The 13731-nt window shown below is 45.0% G+C and overlaps 1 protein-coding gene across 2 annotated transcripts in view; it reads left to right on the plus strand.

The window, feature by feature from the left end:
* PCNX3 (pecanex 3) overlaps positions 1-13731 on the plus strand; it is a 682255-nt gene that overhangs the window by 412360 nt on the left and 256164 nt on the right. For both annotated transcript variants that reach the window (XM_085625837.1, XM_085625836.1), the window contains exon 23: positions 10240-10348. In XM_085625837.1, coding sequence (XP_085481963.1) covers positions 10240-10348 — 109 coding nt within the window. The remainder of the gene's footprint in view (positions 1-10239; positions 10349-13731) is intronic.

A 13731-nucleotide genomic window follows, 5' to 3' on the forward strand; every position in this document is an offset into this window, starting at 1 on the left:
GAGGGAGTGCGATAGATAGATGGAGGGAGTGCGATAGATAGATGGAGGGAGTGCGATAGCTAGATGGAGGGAGTGCGATAGATAGATGGAGGGAGTGCGATCGATAGATGGAGGGAGTGCGATCGATAGATGGAGGGAGTGCGATCGATAGATGGAGGGAGTGCGATCGATAGATGGAGGGAGTGCGATCGATAGATGGAGGGAGTGCGATCGATAGATGGAGTGCGATCGATAGATGGAGGGCGATCGATAGAGGGAGGGCGATAGATAGAGGGAGGGCGATAGATAGAGGGAGGGCGATAGATAGAGGGAGGGCGATAGATAGAGGGAGGGCGATAGATAGAGGGAGGGCGATAGATAGAGGGAGGGCGATAGATAGAGGGAGGGCGATAGATAGAGGGAGGGCGATAGATAGATAGATGGAGGGCGATAGATAGATAGATGGAGGGCGATAGATAGATAGATGGAGGGCGATAGATAGATAGATAGATAGATGGAGGGCGATAGATAGATAGATAGATAGATGGAGGGCGATAGATAGATAGATGGAGGGCGATAGATAGATAGATGGAGGGCGATAGATAGATAGATGGAGGGCGATAGATAGATAGATGGAGGGCGATAGATAGATAGATGGAGGGCGATAGATAGATAGATGGAGGGCGATAGATAGATAGATGGAGGGCGATAGATAGATAGATGGAGGGCGATAGATAGATAGATGGAGGGCGATAGATAGATAGATGGAGGGCGATAGATAGATAGATGGAGGGCGATAGATAGATAGATGGAGGGCGATAGATAGATAGATGGAGGGCGATAGATAGATAGATGGAGGGCGATAGATAGATAGATGGAGGGCGATAGATAGATAGATGGAGGGCGATAGATAGATAGATGGAGGGCGATAGATAGATAGATGGAGGGCAATAGATAGATAGATGGAGGGCAATAGATAGATGGAGGGCAATAGATAGATCGAGTGAGGGCAATAGATAGATAGATAGATCGAGTGAGGGCAATAGATAGATAGATAGATCGAGTGAGGGCAATAGATAGATAGATAGATCGAGTGAGGGCAATAGATAGATAGATCGAGTGAGGGCAATAGATGGATAGATAGATCGAGTGAGGGCAATAGATGGATAGATAGATCGAGTGAGGGCAATAGATGGATAGATAGATCGAGTGAGGGCAATAGATGGATAGATAGATCGAGTGAGGGCAATAGATAGATAGATAGATCGAGTGAGGGCAATAGATAGATAGATAGATCGAGTGAGGGCAATAGATAGATAGATAGATCGAGTGAGGGCAATAGATAGATAGATCGAGTGAGGGCAATAGATAGATAGATTTTGGGTGATAGATAGATAAGTATTTAGAGTGATGGTGATAGATAGATAAGTATTTAGAGTGATGGTGATAGATAGCTAGAGGGCAATAGATAGTGTGGGAGATAGATAGATAGATATGTGGTCTGTGTGAGAGGGGGCAGCTTTTGTGGTCTGTGTGAGAGGGGGCAGTGTGAACTTTGTTCATTTGTTTACTAAAGTTATACAATAATTCTAATTTAAGCACAAAACACCTCGCACCAATAGACCTTAACCGACGAAAAAAAAACAAAATCTACTGATGCGTTTTAGAAAGTGTGTGGTCTGTGTGCGAGGGGCCAGTGTATGTGAAGGACCAGTTGCAGGCGACTTGCGAGGGCAGACCTCAAGACACAGAGAGGCGCAACAGAATAAAAGTGCTGTTAGTGGAGAGAGTGATCTTCATCAGAATGTAAGCAGGAAAGCAAAGAATGAAAGTCATACAAAAGCAAATGTGTTTGGGTGCGTAAAGTAAAATAATGAAACGCACATTCAAAAGTAAATAAATATAAGAGATGAATGCAAAGCGCAGAGGCAGGATGTCAAGTAGTAAGTCACACAGAGCCGAGATTCCGGAAAAATTGCGAGAAAGAGAAGGCGGGGTGGAACTACACGGAAGGGGAGAGATGCGTGGGCGGAGAGGAGCCTGTGAGGACGCACTGCGGAGATCAAAGAAAAGGTTTGCGACCATATGGAGAGTGAGGGGGTGTGCAGCCTGGTGAGCTGAATGCGGGTGGCAACAGTGGGAGAACGCGGCGCGCGCCACAACATTTTCAGACCGCAACGTTCACGTGAACTTTGTTCATTTGTTAAATACAGTTAAACAATAATTCTAATTTAAGCACAAAACACCTAGCACTAATAGACATTAACCGAGGAAAAAAACCAAAAAGCTACTGATGCGGTTTAGAAACGCTTTGATCCTGTAACGTTTTTGTTAAAATTTAGAAAAGGCACCTACTGACATCGTACGAACTAGGGGGCAGTGTGTGAGGGGGAATAGTATGAGGGGGCAGTGTGTGTGTGCGCGGGATGTAAGGGTGCAGTGTGTGTGACCTAAAGTACTGTGAGTGGGTAATGTGTGAGAGCAGTGTATGTGGGGGCAGTGTGTCAAGGGGTCAGTGTGTGAGGAGGGGTCAGTGTGTGTGGTTTGTGTGCGAGGGGGGCAGTGTATGTAGTCTTTGTGAGAGGGGGCAGTGTGTGTAGTCTGTGTGAAGGGGGCAGTGTGTGTAGTCTGTGTGAAGGGGGCAGTGTGTGTAGTCTGTGTGAAGGGGGCAGTGTGTGTAGTCTGTGTGAAGGGGGCAGTGTGTGTAGTCTGTGTGAAGGGGGCAGTGTGTGCAGTCTCTGTGAGGGGGCAGTGTGTGTGGTTTGTGTGAGGGGGCAGTGTGTGTGGTTTGTGTGAGGGGGCAGTGTGTGTGGTTTGTGTGAGGGGGCAGTGTGTGTGGTTTGTGTGAGGGGGCAGTGTGTGTGGTTTGTGTGAGGGGGCAGTGTGTGTGTGGTCTGTGTGAGGGGGCAGTGTGTGTGTGGTCTGTGTGAGGGGGCAGTGTGTGTGTGTGGTCTGTGTGAGGGGGCAGTGTGTGTGTGGTCTGTGTGAGGGGGCAGTGTGTGTGTGGTCTGTGTGAGGGGGCAGTGTGTGGTCTGTGTGAGGGGGCAGTGTGTGTGTGGTCTGTGTGAGGGGGGCAGTGTGTGTGTGTGGTCTGTGGAGGGGGGCAGTGTGTGTGGTCTGTGGAGGGGTAAGTGTGAGTGGTCTGTGTGGAGGGGTAAGTGTGAGTGGTCTGTGTGAGAGGGGGGCAGTGTGTGTGGTCTGTGTGAGGGGGCATTGTGTGGTCTGTGTGAGAGGGGGGCAGTGTTGGATAGTGACTTGTCAGTAAACTGTATTTCTATTTTCTTTAAAGGCTGTATTAGTATTGAAAAAAATACACAATCTGACAGTGGGTCACGTAAATGACTGCAGTGCCTTGGAAGTAAACTGTTTTCTTATTTATTTGAGGGTGAGGGGGTGCAGAGTGTGAGGGGGCTAATGTGTGTAGGGCAGTGTGTGAGTTGGCATTTTGTGGGGTCTAATGTGTGTAGGGTAGTGTGTGAGGTGGCAGTTTGGGGGGGTCTAATGTGTGTAGGGCATTGTGTGAGGCAAAACAGAATAAAAGGATAAAAGTGCTGTTTGTAGAGTTTTTTTGTTTGTTTTGCATGAGAATGTAAGCAGGAAACTCAGACAAAAGCATACGTGTTTGGATGCGTAAAGCAGAACACAGAGGCTGGAAACTATTGAAGACGAGGGCAGACAGCAAAACACAGAGGCGAGACAGGATAAAAGTGCTGTTTGTGGAGAGTGATTTTTTGTTTTCGCATAAGAATGTAAGAAGGAAAGGAAACAATGAAAGTGTTTGGGTGCGTAAAGTTAAATTAAAAAAAACAAACATTCAAAGTGAATAAATATAATAGACGCATGCAAAACTCAACGGAGCCGACGGTCTCAGACTCCCTTCCTCCAGTTTTTCCTTCTAAAGAACATGGTTGTGGAAGTAGTACACTTGGCGTGTCCCCCTCCCATTTCGGACACGGTTCCACCCCCTATGCAGTCTAGTTCATTACTTGACTTGGATGACACCAGTGCCTTAGAATCTTCTCTAACCTCCTGTCTCCTGGTTTGGCTATGGAGGGGAGTTGCACTCTGGTGGACATGCTCAATTGAGTTTCAGTCATACTGGATTTACAACTTCCTTCTGTGTAATTGTCAACAAACACTTTAATTGGCGTGCTACTTCCTGACCAGTTGAGCCTGTACTTCTTTATCGTGACTGTCTTTTTGATATCCTGCTGGATGCTTGGGCTAAACCTGAAACAGGGCTCCCTGTGGATTGCTTTATTTCTCACACATCGCCTGGCCCCAGGGGAGGCCAGGAAATTTGACTCTTGTGATTGGTGTATTTTCTCTTCTAGTTTTGCCCTGTGCTCTCTGAACACTTGCCGTGTCCTCGCCCGCTTTTCCCACGTTTTGTGGTACTCCATGGAACTTCTCTTGCCCTCCCAATAAGGAGGAAGCCCGGAATGCTCTTGTTCCCCTGGTACGAGGTGGGCAACAAGCTGCCACTCTTAGCATCCGCTGTGGTATGGATACCACTGATTCTGATGGTCGGGCTATGGCCTCTTCCATACCTCAACGTCTTCATGCATGGTTGCGTACTTCCAGTTTTTTGGAGGCTGTGCAAACTACTTTAATTGACATGCCTTTTGATGGCGCCTCCCTTTTTGGTGCGCATACAGACTTGGCTTTATGCTGGTTCAGAGATAGTCATGCTGGTATGGAGTCTTAACTCTGTTATACTGAGGTTGTTGGGAACAGTTTGTTTGCCCTTGTTTTGACTCTTGTCTGCCTTCATAGGGCAGTGTACTCTCTTCCTTCCAGAGTTACACCCAGTGTGGTGGTCCTGCTTTCTGCAGGTACTTTTCTTCTCATGCATGCTGTCAGTGACAGGTTTCGTTTCCTGCCATCTGGAACATATCTCGCTTTGCGGTCTCATGGGAGTCTGTTTTTACGGCTTCTTTTTTGCTGCTGGATTTTTCCTACCCAAATAATTACTTTGTTGCGGGTATTCTCTTATGTTGTGCAAGTGCACTATAGCCTGGTTCCCCTTTTTCGGGGACCTTCTTTTGTATGCCTTAGAGGCATTTTGTGAACTATATATGCACTTAGTATTCCTTACAGGGACTTCACCTTTATCTTTTCTCTGCCCCCTCGATTTGGGTGGCACCGATACCAAAGGCAGGCACACTCTTGACCTGGTTAACTTTCGTTCCGGTCTTCAACCCTCCTCGGTGTAGACCTTCTCTTTGTTTTATTTTATTCCGTGGAACACATGGATTTTCTCCTACTCATATTGTGTTCCTATTGATTTGGACCGGAGTTCCACGACTCCACCTCCCTAATGCCCTTGTGGTATCAACATCTATTAGGCATATTGTTATGAATTGCGCCTTAACACTGCCTTCATGTCTAGGCCCTTTTCTACATTATCATGCTCCTGGTGCTGTTTACCTTCAGCAGTCTGGTATTCTTGTAGTATTTTTACACTTTAGGTGTTCTGCATACCTACTTGGGGTACAGCCGCTGCTGTTGCCGCCTGTGTTTTTTTTTTTCTACAATCTGCCATCGCACTGTGGGGTATCTGTTGTGTTTGTTGTTTTTTCAGTTTTCTTCACCTGGGACACCAGTCTCCTTGATGATTTAAATTCTTTTCTGGTATCCTGCTTTCACAGGAGGCTGGTTTTTCCTTTCTTTCCTGTATCTTCCTCCGTCCACTCCCACCTTTGTGTTGTCCACTTATCTATGGGAGAGGTTTCCTTTAACCTCCTTATTTGGTTGAGGGTATTTCATTACTTTTCTTGGGGCATATCCAATCTTTCCTCAAGTTTTAATGAAGAGTTGCTCAAGTTTCTTACCTGTTTCTCCTGCTTCCATACGTTGGACACTTTGTGATTGTCATAATCAACTATCCGTTGCCCTTAGTTTCCTCCAGCCCTTCGTTTCCCCTGGCAGTCTACTTCTCTTTCATGGTGGACTTTCCACATGCTGTTTCTTAGCATCTTCTGCTACCGCCTGCTGGCACCCTTGTTCAGTCAGTAGCGTTGGTTCTTGGACGGTTGCCCTTATTTTCCCGTAGTGGTGCGATGCCTTCCACTTCCACTTCCTACTCTTATGTGGCACTGTGTTGCGGTTTCTTAGCTTTGTCTTTCGGTCTCCACCTCAATTACTGTCATAACCTCTTTAATGACGTTAGGATGTTTTATCTCTGTCGTTCCTTGGTTCCATCGGTTCTTGGAGTGTTCCTAGTTTCCCTACTTCTCGTCCTTCCGCTCACTGGCGGAGGACGTTGGTTACCATTGGAGGAGTGAATCTACTTATTCTGTTCTCTTTATGACTTTGGTATCCACAGGAATTTCTATGATTTTTATATGCATGTTTGTCCTTCTATACATTTATATCTCTTGTAGATGTCTTTTACTTCAGGTGTATATATACGTGTGTGTTTGTACATAAACGTCTGGCCTTCTATATGCTGTACATTGCTGCATTTTACCTACACCTTTTTAGTGACATGGTTCAACTTTTTTTTTTTATTTACTCAGTTTTATATAGTGCGAACTTGACCTGAATCGGGTATCAGACCGCTTTACATAGCACCAGTTGTGTTACATGAGGATACATGAATTTTTTGTTTGGCACGGGGAGATTAAGTGATTTGCCCAGAATCACAGGATGTTCAGCGTCATTGCCGAGACTCTAACCCAGTTCCCCAGATTCGAGGTCGACCGCCCTAGCCGTTAGGCCAACTCCTTCTTGGTTGTACTTGTCTGTTTTCTTCCTTCTCTTCAATGAGCATCTCCGTTACATTATTTCGAAAGGATTCCTTGTATATCTTTCAAGGCTCTCAGTATAAGAGCTTTTCTTTTTACCGTTCTCATTTTTCTATCAATGTTCTTAAGCATTCATTGTTCTCTTTCTCTTTTGTCGATCTTTCTGGGATTTGAGGTCCCTTTTTTCAAAATGTGTTACTCCAGGATAGTTTCCTTGATGGTCGGTGGATGCTTTTCATTCGTTGTATGTGATCACTGCAGCTGAGCTCGCAGTGTATGCTCCTTCCATTGGTGTTGAGCCTGGACTCTATGGACTATAATCTTTGGTCCCTTTGAATTCCCCGATTGTAGGTTACATTCCCTTTGGGGACCACCTCTTTTTCTGGTTGTATACTGTGTGTCTCACGGTCTTGTAGCTTTAAACTCCCTACGAGCTTCCCATTGTCCTTCTTGGAGATCAGTCCTTCAGTGAAAATCTTGCTTCACCTATCATTTTACAGATAGTCTGGTCTTTTGGAAAAGCTCCTTCTATTTGGGGATCTTTGGTGAGGTTGGTTTGCAGCCCTTCCTCCGATAATATTGCTTTTGTATCTGATTCTTAAATGAGCAATCTGCGGCTAGATGTCTCTATCAGATGGACAGGTTACTTAACTTCGGTAACATGTTATCTGGTAGAGACAGGATGTAGCCGTAGAGTACTTATCCTTCCTCCACTCTGCGAACTGAGGGCCCTGTGTTCTTCTAGATCCCCTCTTTACATTCTACTGCGGTTCTTTCTATCTGTACTTGTTGATACAATATTTTCCCCTTTTGGGCACACTGTTTCCTGAGACTGTTTCTCTACATGGCTCCGCTTTGTTGGCACAGAAATGGTCATAAAGAAACTGACGGCGCATTGGGGGAGTGCTTAAATGGACTCTATTGATGTCACATTCGGGAGACGACATCGCTGCAGAGTTGCTCGATGCCCTCACTGCAGAGGTACTGCTGAAAAAAAATGACTGATCTTGTCTGGTGCCTGAGGAGGGTTCTTAGGGAATCTGCTGCTAGATCCTGTCCCTACCAGATGAGGTCTGTCACTCCAATACTAATACAGCACCACTACTAATACCGCACACAGCCACTACTACCTACACTAACACCAGTTCCCCCACCCGAGTACCATAAAAGTGGCACCAAAGGGAACCAGTACCGCTACCAGTGCCATCACAACAGTACCCTGTAGTACCACAACCACCAACTCCGGCATAATTACAACAACAGTACCAACACCATGTCCACTAATAGAAATACCTGTGTCAATACCACCACCGGTAATGCCATTGCCAACACCAACATCTTTACTTACACAATACAAGTATCACAGACAGTAACACCAGGAATCCAACCCTACCACCTCCAAAGATGTCCCACAATACCACATCCAACAATACTAAGTACACCAGTACCAAATAACACCACTACCAGTTTCTACTCCACCAATAGCAGTAACATCACTGCCAATACCACACACTACCATCCCTCCCAATACCACCACTACTAATATCAGAGCAGTACCAACATACCAGTATCAGCACCTCCAGTCGTATGCTACCACCACTGACACCAATCACCCAGACCACCAATACCACAACACCATGTTCACAAAAACAATGCCAATAAAAAACAATATGATCACAAATGCCAAATATACCATCCTCTTTAGTACCACCAAGAACTCACCACATCATCTATTAATGCCAGCATGATAATTAATACCAACACTACCAATACCACCACCACAATAGCTATATCACCCATCCCACACTAACACCACCTCTAGTAACACCACAAATCCAAAATACCACTCAATCATCACACCTCTGTAGCATTCATTTCAGTACAGAAAGTACTCTGTTTTTGGCAAATGGAGTACTAATACCCCAGAACAATGCCACGGACACAATGCTAGTCCCACACCACCAATAAAATCAAACAGCCATCAGTAACACTACCAATGTATTCAACTCCACTGCCGATTCCTTGACAATCACCAATATCACCAGCAGTACTACTAGTACAACCATCACAATACCACAACCACTCTTGCCACATCATGATGACACCACAGATCACTCCACCACAAGTGGCTAGCACCACCACTAGCAATGTTCCACTAGTAGCACAAAGAATACCATCACTACTATCAGTAAGACATCCAATACCACCAGTCCCACATTACTACTAGCCCCAGTAATGTTGTCATTAAAGCCTCCACAAATTCCAATAAATCGCGTACCACCAGTACCGTAGCTCCAGTACCACCTTGAATACCAGAATCACTAATAACAGTACCACCTTGACTAATGACAGCACCAAATTCCCCTTCAACAATTCCACACTGCCCCAACCATTCATATTCAGGTAACAATAAAAACAATACCATTACCTTCAATAGCACACCACCCTCACCAACTATACCTTCTCCACTAATGGCACCACTGCTACCAGTATCGCCAGTAGCATTACACTCAATGCCACCATCATCAATACAGTCACTACCCATTCCCCACACAACTAATACCACAAACACATATCGACCAGTACTACCAGCAATAACCACAAAACCAATACCACTCTATCAGTACTATCACCAATTTCATAACCACAGTATCACCACCAATAGCACAACCACTAGTGCCTTACTAAAAATGCCTCCACTAATATGCCCATTAATTACACACAACTGCAAATATTGCCATTACTGATACTACCACCACTTCCACAGGTTCCACCATTGTCCATGCCACCACTACCAGGATCACATATCACTACCGCAATACTAGTACCACCACTAATACCACTCCTATACCCACACCACCATTACTGCCTAGATCACAGCCACTGCCATCATTGCCACCTGAACCAATAACCCCAATACTGCTACCATTGCACAGTATCGCTAATAATACTCCAATATCACCGTGCCCGCCAATACCATCACCAATAGTTGCCTCCAATATCAGTAATACAAGAACAGTTTGACTACCACTACCGCTATCACCACCAGGCATTGTTAAAGTCCATAGGTCTGGGTGCTATCTAAAAAATGGGGAATGGGAAAATCTTTCGGAATACATGTTTGCATGCGCTTTTGCTTTTAACTCTGACCTATTGGTTTTGCAACAACCGTTTCCTAAGAAGTAGCGAGGAAGGTGGCACAACTCAGTTAGCCACTGGTATTTAACATTGGTTATTGAGGGTTCCCAGCTATGGAATATTTTGAAGCATGTGAAATTAAGATTTACCAATGCGGAAGTACTGTAATTGCAAGTGAATAACTTTTTTTAATCCCTTTCAACGTAAACATTGTATTGCTTACCCTAATAAAATAGTTGCTTATCTTGTTTAATTTGTGTTATGATGCTCTGCTGTAGTATATGAACGTAGATTCCTGTTGTCAGGAGGGCCAGGAAAAACACTTTTGGTCCCAGTTCTGTGAATTCATGTATGTATTTTCTTCTTCCTACAGCTCTGGGACTTACTATACAAGTTGCGCTTTGTCCTTACCTATATTGCACCCTGGCAAATCACCTGGGGCTCAGCGTTTCATGCCTTCGCTCAGCCCTTTGCTGTCCCTCGTATCCTTTTGTGTCAGTTTGCAGCACATGTGATATATTTTCTTATTGTCATTGGTATTTTCACCTGCTGGGAAGGGGGAGCTGAAGGTGTGGTTTGCATGAGTAATGGGTATGGGGTGAGGGTACTGTTCGCTACCTTGTAGCGGATGTAGATACTAAGTAATGATCATTGCTAATGCAATGAATGTTGTTCTTGCATTAGACGATGAGGATCTTGCAATATTAATGATTAGGACTGTCCATCATGGACGTGTGCATCTTTTGTTCTGATCTCACTATAAGAACATTTAGGAAGGCAGTGACTACGTTTGTACGTACTAGATGAAACCAGTTAAAACACTTAATAACAGCTTGAATGAAGAGGCATTTTACCGACATTCCTTCCTAAGACACTACTTATAACGGAACATTGCCAGGACATGCAGGTAGCTGTGGCATGGCCCTTAAACATCCATTGCGTTCATCCTTGACCAGAGTTTCGACTGGAAACATGAGGCACAGAGTACCCTGTGACTAGTTGGACATATAGGTTGGGCAATTGAAAGACCCTAATTGTGGATGCACTGCCTTAGAAGAAATAGAGGACGGAGAGAGAAGAGGATGAAAGGTTAAGAGATGACAAATGAAAAAGGAAAAAAAAAAACAGGCACAAAGGAAAGAGCGGGAGCACGATAGACAGTTGGTACGATCAAGGAAGAGAGTCAAGTGGCATGTTAAGAGTGAAAAGAATGACCGAAGAGGGGAGTGACTGTAGTACGAGAGGCACAGAGTGGAAGAATTGTAGTGCATAGAAAAGCTGTGAGATGGGTAGTGTTCGAGAAAGCAGAACTGATAGAGGTAAGTCAGGAGTGTGATTAACATTTTAGCAATTGGCTGGCCCCTCAGAACCCCTGCCATGGAGGTTAAACTCCCAAATTGCCTTCTAGCATAGAATTGATGCACAACAGACCATATGTGGTGCAGGAAGGTGCAAGTGTGAAATTTTGGTACTGGTGGATAATGAGAGGAGCTTGCATTGGTGGGTGGTTTGAATCCTCTTCACTGATTGACATCACAAGGAGCTTAGATTGTGAGGAACCACCAGTGGGGACAGTGTATGGAAGAGGCTCTACCAAGAAGTGATAGATTCTTGTACTGTTAGGCGTTGTGAGCAGATGGCACTGTTGTACTACGCGACAAACTGTTCTTGGTCAGTGAGGATCTGGCGCTAGTGGCCAGTCTGAATTAATGTGAAGGACTTTGTCCAAGCGCTGTCAATTTTGCACTAAACAAATACTGTGTTGTACAGCGTGGAATGATTTAAAGGAGACCTGGAAAACGAAAGTCTGTTTGGTCTTTTAGGGAAGCTTTAATTTTTATGTTTTATATTTTTTGTCTTTAGGCCTCTAACATTGACAGCGATAAATTCCTGTTACCACATACATTTGGTTGCTTATTTAGCCTCTGTGGTATAACTGCTTAAACCTAGCCAGCTCTGCTCTTTTGCTTTTGAGTGTATGTTTTTTAGGTCAAAGTATTTCAGACAGCGCTGCTGTCTGGTTTGCTATCAACATATTGGAGACATTCAGAACGCTTCCCGGGGAATGCGTTCTGCCCATTGCCTACCATTGGTTTTGTGGTTTGTAACTCAAAACTTGAGTTCATTTCTTCCCTTGCCCAAACTTTATTTACTGTATTTTTCCACCAGTACTGGATTTCTGTAAACAGGCTTTTAAATCTTGTTCTTATCTCGTCATATTTGCTGTGCATGAGTCAAAGGGATATGCAGTTCTTGAGGGGAGCGAACATGCCTCATGGATTGCCCTCACACACCCTGAAGGATGTCATGCTTCATCATTGGGCTGTGCTCCTCGTCGGGCCGGCGTTGCAATGCCCGACGGGCTCCCTCAAAGGGGCTCTTTGCCGGAGATTTTTTAAGAGACAGCCGTTTGGTGCGTGAGGGTAAGTGGTCAAGGTAGTGAAGTGAGTGTGCGTTGTGAATTAAAATAGGTTTAGTACTGTCCTATATGGAACACATTTTTTTCTTGATGTACTAACCTAACTAAAAATGCGTGAGCCCTGTTTGGAATTTATGATCCTACAGGGTCTAGTTAGTGTATGTGGTCAACCTGTTTCTTGCCTTCTGCCCCTAACGGGTCAATCGGCAATTCTTCAGGACCGGTATCTAAGTGAGTCAAGTTCTCCTAAACTCTAACACTACCGCAAGGCCGGTGCTGAGTACAGTATTTGTCACCAGCGTTGCTTGCGATGTAACCGGATTGAAGACCTGGATAGGTGAGACCCCTGGTAATGAGGTCACAACCTGACGGGATAGCCGAGAGAGCACCTCGTTGCTCAACTATATGGGTGGCGTGCAACTAGCGGCAATCCTACCCCTGCTCTGGCTCTACGGCAGCCAGAGCAGGTGTAGGATCTCCTGGAACATCGCAAGCAACGCTGGTGACAAATACGGTACTCGGCACCAGCCTTGCGGTAGTGTTAGAGTTTAGGAGAACTGACTCCCTTAGATACCGGTCCTGAAGAATTGCTGATTGATCCGTTAGGGGCAGAAGGCGAGAAACAGGTTGACCACATACACTAACTAGACCCTGTAGGATCGTCAATTCCAAACAGGGCTCACGCATTTTTAGTTGGGTTAGTACACCCCAAGAATAAAATTTGTTCCATATAGGGCAGTACTAAACCAATTTTAATTCACAACGCACACTCACTTAATTACCTTGACCACTTACCCTCATGCACCAAACGGCTGTCTCTTAAAAGATCTCCGGCAAAGAGCCCCTTCGCGGGAGCCCGTCTGGCATTGCAGCGCCGGCCCGACGAGGAGCACAGCCCAGTGATGAAGCATGACATCCTTCGGGGTATGTGAGGGCAATCCATAAGAGACCTGATCACTCCCCTCAGGAACTGCATATCCCTTTGACTTGCGTACCTATTAGGAGCATTGTGCAGGACCTCACCAAAAGCTACCGGTTCCTCCACTTTGATAGACATTTGCTGTGCAGTCAAAGACAAAGACCATGTCAGACTTTGTTTTCCTGGGAGCCTTGTGTTTAGTCTTCTTTCTCTGACTTCAAAGTGAGAGGATTTACGTGACAATGATGCTGGCTAATGAAGATGTGCTAGTCAGAAGGCTGTGCAATGTTATTTTGTTTTCGAGCACACAAAAAAATTTGAATGTCTGTAAATGAACTGTGCAGATATGAATCGCACGTTTGTTAGTAATTTAGATGTGTGGCGGAAACAAATATTTTATGATAAATATACTCTGACACCATCTACTCTATGCCACTGCACTCTATGCATTCTAGTTCACTCTGCACCAACCAACTCTGTGCCATTGAACTCTACGCCAATGCAACCTACTCTGCACTATTTTTCGT

Source organism: Triturus cristatus, chromosome 9 (genome assembly GCF_964204655.1).
Source record: "Triturus cristatus chromosome 9, aTriCri1.1, whole genome shotgun sequence".
NCBI classification, from domain to species: domain Eukaryota; kingdom Metazoa; phylum Chordata; class Amphibia; order Caudata; family Salamandridae; genus Triturus; species Triturus cristatus.